Below are 16,412 nucleotides of genomic sequence, written 5' to 3' on the forward strand. Positions count from 1 at the left end.
GCATTGTGTGAAGGCGCCAATATGTACTGCGCATGCGCAATCAATGCGCTCCCTGTATCGATAAGATCGAGCGCGCATGCGCAGTACATACTAGCACCATCACACAGTGCAGATAGGAAATGGACAAGGACTGCGGAAAAAAGCCAGCCCATAGTAAGGCAAGACGAGGCCACGCCTGGTGCCTGGACGGTGTTGCGTGTGAATGGAAGTGTCTGGTATATGATGTCACTGGGACGTGACCACTCCGGGAATGCCGCTAATTGGATCATTATGATAATTATATGATAATTGCAAAAAATGTTTTGGTTAGAAAGTCTAAACTATTGCTGTACTAATCTCAAACCATCCCTGGAGTCCTGGACAACCCCTTTAAAGTGGACCTTTCAGCACCTTCACCAACTCCAACTCTCTGCATCCTTTAATAGGCACCGCTCCGCCGATTCCAGAGCAGTTGGAATTTTTCCTCTAGCCCTTACTGTTCCCAAGCAATCATTTCTGTTAGTTACAGCCGTCACTTTGCAAATTTAGCTCCCTACTGTCAGAAGTGGTGGTCCTGTCCTGGAGCAGGTAGTCTAGCACCGCCTACTTGACAGTAGGGAGCATACTGGGTGCTAAAACTAGCAGCACCAATTTCTCAGGAACGTTGGGGGCTACGGAAAAAATTCCAAGTGCGCCAGATTCAGTGAAGGGGCCTCTATTCAGTGAATTGGCACATTCAGATTTGTTGGGTGACACGTTGGAGCTTCTCATGGTGAAGGCTTTCTAGCAGAAGGCAGACATCTTCAAAGATGGTGGAGGAAGGTGATACACTAAGATAACTGCAGAAGATACTTTCACATATTGCAGAGATTTAACAACCACATAGATATAGGTTATAGTATTTACAGCAGGTCACATATGCCATATGTATAATCCCACAGACAATGGGAATTTACTGTCCACTTAGCAAAGGTCCCACACGACAGGTCCTTATAACAACCACAATTTCCTTTGGATTCCTTAAATTATTTCCGTTTTTGCAGGTACTCCTGTTAAGGAAAAAAAGAAATATATCATTAGCCAAGGGGCAAGTAACTCGGACTCTCCATAGACGATGCATAAGTATCTATCTCAGAGTCCTAGGGTGGATGCAATTCTCTAAGGATCCTCTGACTTGTGTGGTGTTTCCTGGGGGTTGGAGAATGTTTGGAGAAGCCTCACAGCCAGGGGGCATTAGGGTATATGGATGTCACAAAACGGGATCGGGGATTGTCTGAATACCGAGGTAACTGAAAGGATAATGTCTGTCTCACCGCTGATACCAAAAGCTTGGAGGCTTCTCAAATTTAGTTTTTTGTTTTTTTTCAAAGGGAGTGTGTCACCAGAACCAGTCCTGCAGATAGATAGGTTACTGTCACCAGAACCAGCATATCACCCCAGTCCTGCAGATAGATAGGTTACTGTCACCAGACCCAGCATATCACCCCAGCCCTGCAGATAGATAGGTTACTGTCACCAGACCCAGCATATCACCCCAGCCCTGCAGATAGATAGGTTACTGTCACCAGACCCAGCATATCACCCCAGCCCTGCAGATAGATAGGTTACTGTCACCAGAACCAGCATATCACCCCAGCCCTGCAGATAGATAGGTTACTGTCACCAGAACCAGCATATCACCCCAGCCCTACAGATAGATAGGTTAGTGTCACCAGAGCCAGCATATCACCCCAGTCCTGTAGATAGATAGGTTACTGTCACCAGGACCAGCATATCACCCCAGTCCTGCAGATAGATAGGTTACTGTCACCAGAACCAGCATATCACCCCAGCCCTGCAGATAGATAGGTTACTGTCACCAGAACCAGCATATCACCCCAGCCCTGCAGATAGATAGGTTACTGTCACCAGAACCAGCATATCACCCCAGCCCTGCAGATAGATAGGTTACTGTCACCAGAACCAGCATATCACCCCAGTCCTGTAGATAGATAGGTTAGTGTCACCAGAACCAGCATAGCACCCCAGTCCTGCAGATAGATAGGTTACTGTCACCAGAACCAGTATATAACCCCAGCCCTGCAGATAGATAGGTTACTGTCACCAGAACCAGCATATCACCCCAGCCCTGCAGATAGATAGGTTACTGTCACCAGAACCAGCATATGACCCCAGCCCTGCAGATAGATAGGTTACTGTCACCTCACCCAGCCCTGCAGATAGATAGGTTAGTGTCACCAGACCCAGCATATCACCCCAGCCCTGTAGATAGATAGGTTACTGTCACCAGAACCAGCATATCACCCCAGCCCTGCAGATAGATAGGTTACTGTCACCAGAACCAGCATATCACCCCAGTCGTGTAGATAGATAGGTTAGTGTCACCAGAACCAGCATAGCACCCCAGCCCTGCAGATAGATAGGTTACTGTCACCAGAACCAGTATATAACCCCAGCCCTGCAGATAGATAGGTTACTGTCACCAGAACCAGCATATCACCCCAGCCCTGCAGATAGATAGGTTACTGTCACCAGACCCAGCATATCACCCCAGCCCTGCAGATAGATAGGTTACTGTCACCAGAACCAGTATATCCCCCCAGCCCTGCAGATAGATAGGTTACTGTCACCAGAACCAGTATATCACCCCAGCCCTGCAGATAGATAGGTTACTGTCACCAGAACCAGCATATCACCCCAGCCCTGCAGATAGATAGGTTACTGTCACCAGAACCAGCAGGTTCAAATCTGTAGTTTTTGGTCATGTGACCTTCCTTCCTATAATGCGGCTAGCAGTTTTGCTCTTCGATTCTGCTGACAGACTCCCTTGTCCTTCTAGAACATTTCCCAGAGAATCCAAAAAGTTCTCGGTGATAATTGTGGCCAAATTTCTAAGCAGTTGATCCAGTTGTTGTTTTTCTAGTTGTCTGACTTTTTGAGGACTTCCCTTCTCCTTGACTTGTAGGTTTTCTAGAGACTTTATTTGCCCCTCTGTTTCACTCACCTTACACTACGAGGGATCGTTCTGACATACTGCGCCCTACAAGGAAGGAGCACCTTGTGAGTGTAATGGTGGTAACGAAGCAGGTCAAGGGATTGCTTAGTCGAGTTTTTGATTTTGCAGATGAATTTTCTCTAATTGTAATTGATTCTAACCATAAGATCCACAGATAGCGGTGCCTAGAGAGCAATGAGCCGGCCCATCATCCAGATAGCCCTGTGGGTGGCCGCGTCTAATGGTGGGCCTTAAGAATTTAGGAAATCCCTTTAAATCAGTGAAAATCAATGACCGAAAAATTAAACCGTCTCAATGAATTGTGTAGGATATTGGATTTACCTCGCAGACTCCTCTTCTTTAACAGGTAACCGAAAGCAGCGGCGACCACAGCGACAGCTAGAAGAACGAGGACTATGGACAGAGTCGAATTCTTGCTGCTCGGGCTTGGTGGATCAGTAGGTTTAGTGACGCCTATCACTTCTAAAACTAAAGGTTACAACAATTTTAGAGCTTTTTCCATTCACTATAATCTGAACGTCCTACAAGACGTCAGTGGCCCCACAACAGATGACACGACTGGCCCTCACACCCCTCTGTATTGGCATTGGGTGACCTTCAAGTCTCCGATCCCCCCTACTTTGTATACCAGCCCCCCATATCTCAGCTCCCTGGATCTCTGTGACATCAGGGGAACTGTTATATAACCAAAATACAATGTATCGCCATTCAAGCGTCGTACTCGAAGACCCAAGACTCTCGTGACGGAGCACCGGACGCAGGTGATATAAGGGAGAGAGTATATAACTGTGTATTATTCTTCCCCGGTCTCTGATTATTGTACCTTGGGGTCTGAAGAGACTTTATAATATGATAAAAGTGCCGCCATTTGGTCTGAAACAAACCCGGCACCAATATAATAATGAGTTTCACAGTCTCTATTGGTCACCATACTGTACTACTGTATATGTGATCACTATTTGGTATGGTATTTTTCACATATGTCGGTATTTCAGCTTTGTCTGGTGGTATTTGAGCACTGTATGGTGGTATTAGAATACTGTATGGTGGTATTTGAGCATTGTATGGTGGTATTTGAGCATTGTATGGTGGTATTTGAGCACTCTATGGTGGTATTAGAATACTGTATGGTGGTATTAGAATACTTTATGGTGGTATTTGAGCACTGTATGGTGGTATTAGAATACTGTATGGTGGTATTTGAGCACTGTATGGTGGTATTAGAATACTGTATGGTGGTATTTGAGCACTGTATGGTGGTATTAGAATACTGTATGGTGGTATTAGAGCTCTGTATGGTGGTATTTGAGCACTGTATGGTGGTATTAGAATACTGTATGGTGGTATTTGAGCATTGTATGGTGGTAGTAGAGTTCTGTATATTGGTATTTGAGGACAGTATGGTGGTAGTAGAGCACTATATGTATTTGAGGACAGTATGGAGGTATTTGAGTACTGTATAGTGGTACATAGACACATAGAAGGTGGCCATATTCACCTTGTGTATCAGGGAGTTCGCTCAGATTATACTTGGTTGTCTTGTCTGAGACAGAACAGGACACATTTTTGTTCATCATCTCCTTCGTCACTGGCAGAGAACTCCGTAACCTAAAGCCTCGACTTAGCGTCTGCCATTCTTCTTTTATGGACCCTGATAGGACGTCTCCGTTTTCGTCCTTCCAGACTATTGATGAATTTTTATGACTCTCCACTTCACATTCCAGTTCATTTGTTGTTTTGTTCATAGAAATCTCTGGTTGACATACACCTGGATAAGAGAGAGAACACCATGTGCGGTATGTTAGTGGGGCGGTGATGATATTCTAGAAGTCCTGCCCATAGCCGGTGTAATATTGTCTCATATAAGGGCGACTTAGTGCCGGCTCCAAGTGTATGGTGTATGGCGGCCCAAATATTTATCTTATATTATATATAGACACAAATCATCTACAGACAAATATGTGGCGTACAACGGGAATTCGTGGCGCACAAATTAAATTCATAAATTTACACCATTTTATACTTTGTCTGCTTTGCAAGAAAATCTGTGCCGTATTTGTTCTTTTCTGTCTTCTAAATGTGTCTGAAAGCGAGATACTTCTAAACCTCTCCCGATATAAGCCCCGCCCACTGTAAACCGCACCCATTGTAAACCACACCCATTGTAAGCCACATCCATTGTAAGCCACACCCACTGTAAACCACACCCATTATAAACCACGACCATTGTAAACAAAACCTATTATAAACCTCGCCCATTATTAACCGCACCCTTTGTAAACTATGCCCATTATGAACCACACCCATTATTAACTGCACCCTTTATGAACTATGCCCAATATGAACCACACCGATTATAAACCACATCTATTATAAACCACACCCATTATAAACTGCTTCCATTATAAACCACACCCATTGTACACCAAACCCATTGTAAACCACATCTATTATAAACCACGTCCATTATAAACCACACCCATTGTAAACAACGCCCATTATGAACCACACCCATTATTAACTGCACCCTTTATGAACTATGCCCAATATGAACCACACCCATTATGAACCACACCCATTATAAACCACACCCATTATAAACCACACCCATTATAAACCACACCCATTATAAACCATATCCATTATGAACCTCATCCATTATGAACCGCGCCCATTCTGGGGCACAAATCCAGAGCCTGTCATTCATCTAAGGGTCTAATCCAGGGTCTCAATGCATTAAGGGATCTGCTGTGGGGTTTGGCGTAACTTAGATGTCTAATCTGAGCTATGGATCCTTTTAGGGTGTGCAAAAGGGTTTGGGGCCTTCTATGCTCTGATCATTTTGTCTGGTCATACCAGGAGTATTTTTACAAAAATTGTTTCTGATTTTAAGGTTGAGTCTAGAATGGAACGGTCTAAATCAGTGGTGTTGTGGATCCAATAGGTGGCGCTGCTTCAGCTATCACTGCTAGCGGTGCTGTCTAGTGGGCTCCCGTCACAGCTAACACTCCTGGAGCCTTGGCATTTCCGGGCGTTGCCTTGTTGAATTGCAGGCTGACTATGCTTCCCCTATATGCAGCCCCAACCCACCTAGTTTGACGTGGACACAACAGGTGGGTGCCACATACTATTAGTCCCAGAAGGCAGCGCCATCTACAGGATCCACCGCATACCAGGCAGCACCTGATTTTACCCCCTGCACCCTGATTTTGGTGGATAAGTGTACCCTTATCCAAAATGCTAGATGGTTAGCGACAATGAGTGGCAATGTGACTATGAAGCCTGGTACGTTCTGTCTAACGCAACACGTGGCCAAAAAAGAAGGCCCGGATTAAGGTTTCATCTTCTTACCAGAGACACTAAACAGCACGGCACCATTGTGGTTTCCTTCTTTTGCGTCCAGACTTAGCTTATATTTTTGCTGATCAGAAATCTTGATATTGGTGAAGGTAATCTGAATCTGCTTCTTGTCTTCTGTCCATTCAATAGAAATCTTCCCATGCTTGTTGGCCCGCGTCTTGTCGTCGAGGAAATAACACGCGATCAAAGTTTTATTGTCATGGCATAAGCTGAAATTCTTCATTGGGTGGCTGAGCTCATACGTGATGGTCACAGTGTCCCCACATTGACCACTCGCATCATTGTTAGTGACTTTAAGTACTAGAAACACAAAGAAAAAAGAGAAACATCAAGTGTTACGTGGCCACCACGTGGACAGGACACATGACCACTCATGGCGCTTTGGACCAATGATGCTACAAACTGGGGTTGAGCCGACCTTGAAATTTCAGGATCGTTTTTAAAATCCGATTTCCGATCATTTTCCATCCGAAAACCGATTCCGATCCTAATGCAAGTTTAAGGATCGAAATCGGATTTTAAAAACGATCCTGTTCACTACACAGCGTGGAGTCCAAAAATTGAAGTCTTCAATTTTTGCACTCCACGCTGTGTAGTTATTAAAAAATCTGTTGTCTACTTAGTCCCTCCAACTTACCTGCACAGAACCGCTGCACCTGCCCTCCCAGTGTGTACGACACTCCCCGGAGCTCCGGTACCTCCGCCTCCCTAGGCTAGTGTTATTGATTCTGGGAGAAGGCGGGACTTGTTGTGGCATAGGGTACAGTGCGGGGAGTCATGAGTGCATCACTCACATCACCCCTCCCTGTACACGCCCACACTCTACTAAGCCACAACAAGCCCCTCCTACTCCCAGCAGTAACACTAGCCTAGGGAGACGAGGGCGCGCACGGCGCTCTGCTGGCGTGTGAAGAGAGGAGAGAACAACGGCCCGGAGCTCTGGGGAGTGGCAGCGGTCTGTGCAGGTAAGTGGGTTGAGCAATCGGGATCTGAAATCAGTTCCTGATCTTTTTTAGGTGGGATCGGAACCCGATCGCGATCGTGAAATTTACTTGATCGCCGATCGTTTCCGATCCCGATCGCTCAACCCTACTACAAACACATACAACCATGCACAAATATCCCAGGGGACACTCTACAATTGGACAGGATGACCTAAAATTCAGATTTTAGAATGGCAGATCCTTGGTTGGGAATGGATCCATTGGAGGAAAGAACTTGATCAACAAATGGCCCGTAATTGTATATTTGGGCTGCTAATGGACTCGGAAGGATGGATGGATGAGTTCTCTTCTCCGAGGAGAAGAAATCTTGTCCAAGCCTCAAAGCCAAACCTGGGACAGGCAGAACATTGGCTACCGGAGCAGCCACCTATAGGTGCCACTAGAGAAACAGATTTTCTGTCTGAAGGACATCTAGTTGGTAAAGCATATACTATAAATTTGTTCTTACCACCAACTTTCTACTTTGTAAAATAGGAATGTTTAAAATCCATCTTCTGGCCCACCCATAGACATGCCCTGGCCCACCCATAGACATGTCCTGGCTCACCCATAGACATGCCCTGGCCCACCCATAGACATGCCCTGGCCCACCCATAGACATGCCCTGGCCCACCCATAGACATGTCCTGGCCCACCCATAGACATGCCCTGGACCACCCAGAGACATGCCCTGGACCACCCAGAGACATGCCCTGGCCCACCCATGGACATGCCCTGGCCCACCCATAGACATGCCCTGGATCACCCATAGACATGCCCTGGCCCACCCATAGACATGTCCTGGCCCACCCATAGACATGCCCTGGCCCACCCATAGACATGCCCTGGCCCACCCATAGACATGCCCTGGCCCACCCATAGACATGTCCTGGCCCACCTATAGACATGCCCTGGCCCACCCATGGATATACAGCCAGTCCACCAGGACCCATCCATAAGCCATGAATAACTTCTCATTTTGGGATGGACCATATGCCGGACTTCTCCACCCCTGCCGGCCCTTCTCTCTGCCCCACTCTGCCCCAACCTCAAAACCTCCGATAGCTACACCAATGTTTTTCCGTGTCCGTATACTTACTAGCACTGGATGATCCATGTAGGATGGTCAGTAGGAAAAGCGAACAAACCCACATCATTTCAGATGTTTTTGATGCGTAAATAGGAAACTGCAGAGAAAGCAAAAAACCCAAAAACATTCAGTAATGCTGCAAGGAAAAAAAAAAATCTTAACCCGATCGTCTTGATCATCTTTGTCTATGACAGCAATTTGATTGCACCTGTTTGTTAAATATTTATTGCTTTTAACTCTTCAACCAGCAGGTGGCACTAACAAGACGAAAACAGAATGTGTATAGCGTTGCGCTGTCTTAAAGAGAGAGTTTCAACAGGACCCAGGGTATCATCCCAGATAGATAGGTTAGGTCACCAGGGCCCAGGGTATCAACCCAGATAGATAGGTTAGGTCACCAGGGCCCAGGGTATCATCCCAGATAGATAGGTTAGGTCACCAGGGCCCAGGGTATCATCCCAGATAGATAGGTTAGGTCACCAGGACCCAGAGTATCAACCCAGATAGATAGGTTAGTTCACCAGGGCCCAGGGTATCAACCCAGATAGATAGGTTAGGTCACCAGGACCCAGGGTATCATCCCAGATAGATAGATTAGGTCACCAGGACCCAGGGTATCATCCCAGATAGATAGGTTAGGTCACCAGGACTCAGGGTATCATCCCAGATAGATAGGTTAGGTCACCAGGACCCAGGGTATCATCCCAGATAGATAGATTAGGTCACCAGGACCCAGGGTATCATCCCAGATAGATAGGTTAGGTCACCAGGACTCAGGGTATCATCCCAGATAGATAGGTTAGGTCACCAGGATCCAGGGTATCAACCCAGATAGATAGGTTATTGTCACCAGGACCCAGGGTATCATCCCAGATAGATAGGTTAGGTCACCAGGACCCAGGGTATCAACCCAGATAGATAGGTTAAGTCACCAGGACCCAGGGTATCATCCCAGATAGATAGGTTAGGTCACCAGGACCCAGGGTATCATCCCAGATAGATACGTTAGGTCACCAGGACCCAGGGTATCAACCCAGATAGATAGGTTAAGTCACCAGGACCCAGGGTATCATCCCAGATAGATAGGTTAGGTCACCAGGACCCAGGGTATCATCCCAGATAGATAGGTTAGGTCACCAGGACCCAGGGTATCATCCCAGATAGATAGGTTAGGTCACCAGGACCCAGGGTATCATCCCGGATAGATAGGTTATTGTGACCAGGACCCAGGGTTTCATCCCAGATAGATAGGTTAGGTCACCAGGACCAAGGGTATCATCCCAGATAGATAGGTTAGGTCACCAGGACCCAGGGTATCATCCCAGATAGATAGGTTAGGTCACAGGACCCAGGATATCAACCCAGGTGGATAGGTCATGTGGTGTTTTTACCCTGTGAATTGGAGTCTCGGCTGTTTATTCAATATATAATTGAGCTCTTTGGAGCAATGACACTGCCCTCAGCAACAGAATAGCAACAGGAATACCTCAGCAATAGAGGCGATTCACAAGGAGAAAACACCATCTGATTCAGGTGAAGCTAACCTATCTATCTGGGTTTATACCTTGGGTCCTGGTGACCTAACCTATCTATCTGGGTTGGTACCCTGGGTTCTGGTGAATATAACCTATCTATCTGGATTGATACTCTGGGTTTTGGCTATCTGAGTCCTAACCTATCTATCTGGGTTCATACCTTGGGTCCTGGTGACCTAACCTATCTATCTGGGTTCATACCCTGGGTCCTGGTGACAATAATCTATCTATCTGGGTTCATACCCTGGGTCCTGGTGACAATAATCTATCTATCTGGGTTCATACCCTGGGTTCTGGTGACCTAACCTATCTATCTGGGTTCATACCCTGGGTCCTGGTGACAATAATCTATCTATCTGGGTTCATACCCTGGGTTCTGGTGACAATAATCTATCTATCTGGGTTCATACCCTGGGTTCTGGTGACCTAACCTATCTATCTGGGTTGGTACCCTGGGTTCTGGTGAATATAACCTATCTATCTGGATTGATACTCTGGGTTTTGGCTATCTGAGTCCTAACCTATCTATCTGGGTTCATACCCTGGGTCCTGGTGACCTAACCTATCTATCTGGGTTCATACCCTGGGTCCTGGTGACAATAATCTATCTATCTGGGTTCATACCCTGGGTTCTGGTGACCTAACCTATCTATCTGGATTGATACTCTGGGTTTTAGCTATCCGATTCCTAACCTATCTAACTGGATTGATATTCTGGGCCCTGGTGACAATAACCTATCTATCTGGGATGATACCCTGGGTTCTGGTGACACTCTCTCTTTAAATATACAGCATTACTTTTTGTAGATATTGTATATCATTGCTATTCCATCACTTTATGTATGGAGCTGTTAGGTGGTCGCTCCATGTTGGTATGTGAGCAGTATATAGCGGTATGGTGTTGTAGCTCACCTTAGGTCTGTATAGTATATTAATTTTCCAGTGTATAGTGTTGACAAATAGATGGTACAGTATGGCGGTATTTAGACACCACTGTAAGTTTTATGTACATGGTATATAACATATTGGCATACTGATAGGGAATGTAGATTGTGAGCCCTACATGGGACAGTGACTGACAATTGTCTATACAGCGCTGCGGAATATGTTGGCGCTATATAAATAATAATAATAATATTGGAGTGAATCTTATGGCAGCAGTACATGCAGTAATCCATGTAACCATTTCTATGGCGATACGCCAAATCTATAACCCCAATCACTGCTGGATAGGTGTGTGAGGCGAGTTACAGCATGGCAAGAATGTCTAGAGGAGAAGCTGCAGATATGACCTATATCCACTGTGATCTATGGAGAGATTATAGCATCGGCTCGTCTACACATATCACACTCTGTAATCAATGGAACCTCAACCAGAGACCGAACTACATATTATAGGAAGGAACTCAATGGCGATGACTACAGAGGTCCAAACAAGACCGAGACGTCTGCTCGGAACTTATCTAGTCTTTAGGTCACCAAACACTAGAGTAGGTACACAGTGACTGTACCAGCAGAATAGTGAGCGCAGCTCTGGAGTATAATACAGGATAAGTAATGTAATGTATGTACACAGTGACTGTACCAGCAGAATAGTGAGCGCAGCTCTGGAGTATAATACAGGATAAGTAATGTAATGTATGTACACAGTGACTGCACCAGCAGAATAGTGAGCGCAGCTCTGGAGTATAATACAGGATAAGTAATGTAATGTATGTACACAGTGACTGCACCAGCAGAATAGTGAGCGCAGCTCTGGAGTATAATACAGGATAAGTAATGTAATGTATGTACACAGTGACTGTACCAGCAGAATAGTGAGCGCAGCTCTGGAGTATAATACAGGATAAGTAATGTAATGTATGTACACAGTGACTGTACCAGCAGAATAGTGAGCGCAGCTCTGGAGTATAATACAGGATAAGTAATGTAATGTATGTACACAGTGACTGTACCAGCAGAATAGTGAGCGCAGCTCTGGAGTATAATACAGGATAAGTAATGTAATGTATGTACACAGTGACTGTACCAGCAGAATAGTGAGCGCAGCTCTGGAGTATAATACAGGATAAGTAATGTAATGTATGTACACAGTGACTGTACCAGCAGAATAGTGAGCGCAGCTCTGGAGTATAATACAGGATAAGTAATGTAATGTATGTACACAGTGACTGTACCAGCAGAATAGTGAGCGCAGCTCTGGAGTATAATACAGGATAAGTAATGTAATGTATGTACACAGTGACTGTACCAGCAGAATAGTGAGCGCAGCTCTGGAGTATAATACAGGATAAGTAATGTAATGTATGTACACAGTGACTGTACCAGCAGAATAGTGAGCGCAGCTCTGGAGTATAATACAGGATAAGTAATGTAATGTATGTACACAGTGACTGTACCAGCAGAATAGTGAGCGCAGCTCTGGAGTATAATACAGGATAAGTAATGTAATGTATGTACACAGTGACTGTACCAGCAGAATAGTGAGCGCAGCTCTGGAGTATAATACAGGATAAGTAATGTAATGTATGTACACAGTGACTGTACCAGCAGAATAGTGAGCGAAGCTCTGGAGTATAATACAGGATAAGTAATGTAATGTATGTGCACAGTGACTGCACCAGCAGAATAGTGAGCGCAGCTCTGGAGTATAATACAGGATAAGTAATGTAATTATGTACACAGTGGCTGCACCAGCAGAATAGTGAGCGCAGCTCTGGAGTATAATACAGGATAAGTAATGTAATGTATGTACACAGTGACTGCACCAGCAGAATAGTGAGCGCAGCTCTGGAGTATAATACAGGATAAGTAATGTAATGTATGTACACAGTGACTGTACCAGCAGAATAGTGAGCGCAGCTCTGGAGTATAATACAGGATAAGTAATGTAATGTATGTACACAGTGACTGTACCAGCAGAATAGTGAGCGCAGCTCTGGAGTATAATACAGGATAAGTAATGTAATGTATGTGCACAGTGACTGTACCAGCAGAATAGTGAGCGCAGCTCTGGAGTATAATACAGGATAAGTAATGTAATGTATGTACACAGTGACTGTACCAGCAGAATAGTGAGCGCAGCTCTGGAGTATAATACAGGATAAGTAATGTAATGTATGTACACAGTGACTGTACCAGCAGAATAGTGAGCGAAGCTCTGGAGTATAATACAGGATAAGTAATGTAATGTATGTGCACAGTGACTGCACCAGCAGAATAGTGAGCGCAGCTCTGGAGTATAATACAGGATAAGTAATGTAATTATGTACACAGTGGCTGCACCAGCAGAATAGTGAGCGCAGCTCTGGAGTATAATACAGGATAAGTAATGTAATGTATGTACACAGTGACTGTACCAGCAGAATAGTGAGCGCAGCTCTGGAGTATAATACAGGATAAGTAATGTAATGTATGTACACAGTGACTGTACCAGCAGAATAGTGAGCGCAGCTCTGGAGTATAATACAGGATAAGTAATGTAATGTATGTACACAGTGACTGCACCAGCAGAATAGTGAGCGCAGCTCTGGAGTATACTGTAATTTAGGGTGTATATAATAGCGTATATTAGACAGTAGCATACTGTTGATCTGCTTCAGCATGTTAAACACTTCGCTCAGTGGCAATAGGTTATCAGTATTGTACAGTACAAACTGTCTTTTAGACTTAATACTAAAGTTGTGATAAAAAATCGAATTACTCATGTAGCCACTCGACATGTTTCTCTATCCCATCATCAGATATATATATATATATATATATATATATATATATATTCAGTATCTGATAGGGACCAGCACTGTTACATGTATCTGATACTATTATTCTTGTATAACTATTGCACCCCCACCGCTCAGTTACTTCTCTCAGACCTGCACATCAGGACATTCAGATTTCCCAGACATCGCTCTTAGTCAGGCTGGGCAGGTAACACTGGCACTTGGGGTTATCGGTCATATTATATTGGGGCTAGCAGCTGTTATAGTTGTCGGGACGCCGGATACATAGGTATAATGCTTTTCTTCCCTTTTAGTTCATCTTCACTACTGACACGTGTTTGGATCAAGTTTAGCTACAACCTGCCAACTGAAAATTAAAACTCTAAGGTACCGCCATGGGCACGCTTTACATGCCTACAAATGTCACTTTTTCTTAGGGTGTGGAAAGAAAGTAACATCCAGTGAAATCGATATTCAGAGGTGATAGACATGACGATATATTGCACACTTACCCAAACATTGCTGATTTATAGAAGCTGCAACTCTTGATGGTGAACCTTGACAATGTTTGGTCTATAACAAACCTTCCGCTATATCTAGTTTATGTTAGGGTCACTAAGGGGCGTATGACATGTGAAGTCAATAAATCTGTATTGGAAGTCACACATAGACTTCACCACACCATCACTCAGGGATTATCAACATAAAAAACCCCTTTAAGCATCAAGGAATGAGACAGACCGAAGATCATTTGTAGAATGTAACGTATAGAAGCCGCCCCCTGAGAGTCCCTATATCTACTGGTACATTGTAAAAGGTGTTTATAGACAGAATTGCCCTCGCTGGGTTTATTGCAGTGAGATCTGGAATTGCAGCAGTTTTTATTGACTTTCTTTCTTCGGTAAGTGTGTAGTCATTGACCTGTGACACAACATAAACCACAATATACTGTACCGTAAAGTTCTCACACTATAGTATGGAGCGTGGTGGCCGCAGCTCTTAGATCTGGGTGAAATCGACTCTAGTATTTCTATATGACCTACAGAACATTGGAAGGATTCTAAGGACACCAGGTCATCACAGTCACCACGACAGGAGAGGGGGCGCTGTTGTATCCGCCGGGGAAATGACCACCAAAAGTGAGAGTCCTGCTATGGGGAGGGGAGTCCTGGTGAACCGATCACAGATACAAACTGTCACCTGACAACAATGACTTGTAAGAAGGCTCTTATACTATTCTTTGTTCTGAAAGATGGACGCTTTTTATAAAAAAAATCATTCTAGGGATTATATTCGAGGAAAAAGAATATTTCTTTCTCTAGACGTTTCATCTTTCATCACAACGAGTTGAAGTCAATGTTCAAAGTGTGAGCAAAAATAATGTGGTGTAATGTAAATGTCTGTGGCCTCGGGCGCCTGCCAAGTAATTACAACCCTAAGTATATAACCTCCTCCTCCTCACATAGACACAACAGTCATGATTACGCCCCGGCCGACAGTCAGAGCGCTACCGAGTGGAAATCGACGGTGTATAGTCATGTAATGGTATATGCCGCCTGATGGTCACACAGATTCACAGTCCAATACAGTTCAGTTATTCACAAGTAATTAGGCAAGTACCATGTGATCATTACATGCCACCAATTCACAAGAGGACAATGGTGCGATTCTGGTGACAGTAACCTATCTATCTGCAGGACTGGGGTGATATGCTGGTTCTGGTGACAGTAACCTATCTATCTGCAGGGCTCGGGTGATATGCTGGGTCTGGTGACAGTAACCTATCTATCTGCAGGGCTGGGGTGATATGCTGGTTCTGGTGACAGTAACCTATCTATCTGCAGGGCTGGGGTGATATCCTGGGTCTGGTGATAGTAACCTATCTATCTGCAGGACTGGGGTGATATGCTGGTTCTGGTGACACTAACCTATCTATCTGCAGGGCTGGGGTGATATGCTGGGTCTGGTGACAGTAACCTATCTATCTGCAGGGCTGGGGTGATATGCTGGGTCTGGTGACAGTAACCTATCTATCTGCAGGGCTGGGGTGATATGCTGGTTCTGGTGACAGTAACCTATCTATCTGCAGGACTGGGATGATATACTGGTTCTGGTGACAGTAACCTATCTATCTGCAGGGCTGGGGTGATATGCTGGTTCTGGTGACAGTAACCTATCTATCTGCAGGGCTGGGGTGATATGCTGGTTCTGGTGACAGTAACCTATCTATCTGCAGGGCTGGGGTGATATGCTGGGTCTGGTGACAGTAACCTATCTATCTGCAGGGCTGGGGTGATATGCTGGGTCTGGTGACAGTAACCTATCTATCTGCAGGGCTGGGGTGATATGCTGGGTCTGGTGACAGTAACCTATCTATCTGCAGGGCTGGGGTGATATGCTGGATCTGGTGACAGTAACCTATCTATCTGCAGGGCTGGGGTGATATGCTGGGTCTGGTGACAGTAACCTATCTATCTGCAGGGCTGGGGTGATATGCTGGGTCTGGTAACAGTAACCTATCTATCTGCAGGGCTGGGGTGATATGCTGGTTCTGGTGACAGTAACCTATCTATCTGCAGGGCTGGGGTGATGTGCTGCTTCTGGTGACCCTATAACCTATCTATCTGCAGGACTGGGGTGATATGCTGGTTCTGGTGACAGTAACCTATCTATCTGCAGGACTGGGGTGATATGCTGGTTCTGGTGACAGTAACCTATCTATCTGCA

The 16,412-nt window shown here is 45.1% G+C and overlaps 1 protein-coding gene across 1 annotated transcript; it reads right to left on the reverse strand.

Moving 5' to 3' along the window:
- Positions 1 to 988: 988 nt before the first annotated feature.
- LOC142209225 (uncharacterized) lies at positions 989 to 6,584 on the reverse strand. The gene is made up of 4 exons (XM_075278154.1): positions 6,347 to 6,584; positions 4,494 to 4,763; positions 3,317 to 3,457; positions 989 to 1,028 (listed from the first exon to the last, which is right to left on the reverse strand). The coding sequence occupies exons 1-4, from the start codon at positions 6,576 to 6,578 to the stop codon at positions 1,000 to 1,002; spliced, it is 672 nt and encodes a 223-aa protein (XP_075134255.1). The 5' UTR covers positions 6,579 to 6,584; the 3' UTR covers positions 989 to 999.
- Between the last annotated feature and the right edge of the window lie 9,828 nt (positions 6,585 to 16,412).

Source organism: Leptodactylus fuscus, chromosome 6, assembly GCF_031893055.1.
Source record: "Leptodactylus fuscus isolate aLepFus1 chromosome 6, aLepFus1.hap2, whole genome shotgun sequence".
Lineage (NCBI taxonomy): Eukaryota > Metazoa > Chordata > Amphibia > Anura > Leptodactylidae > Leptodactylus > Leptodactylus fuscus.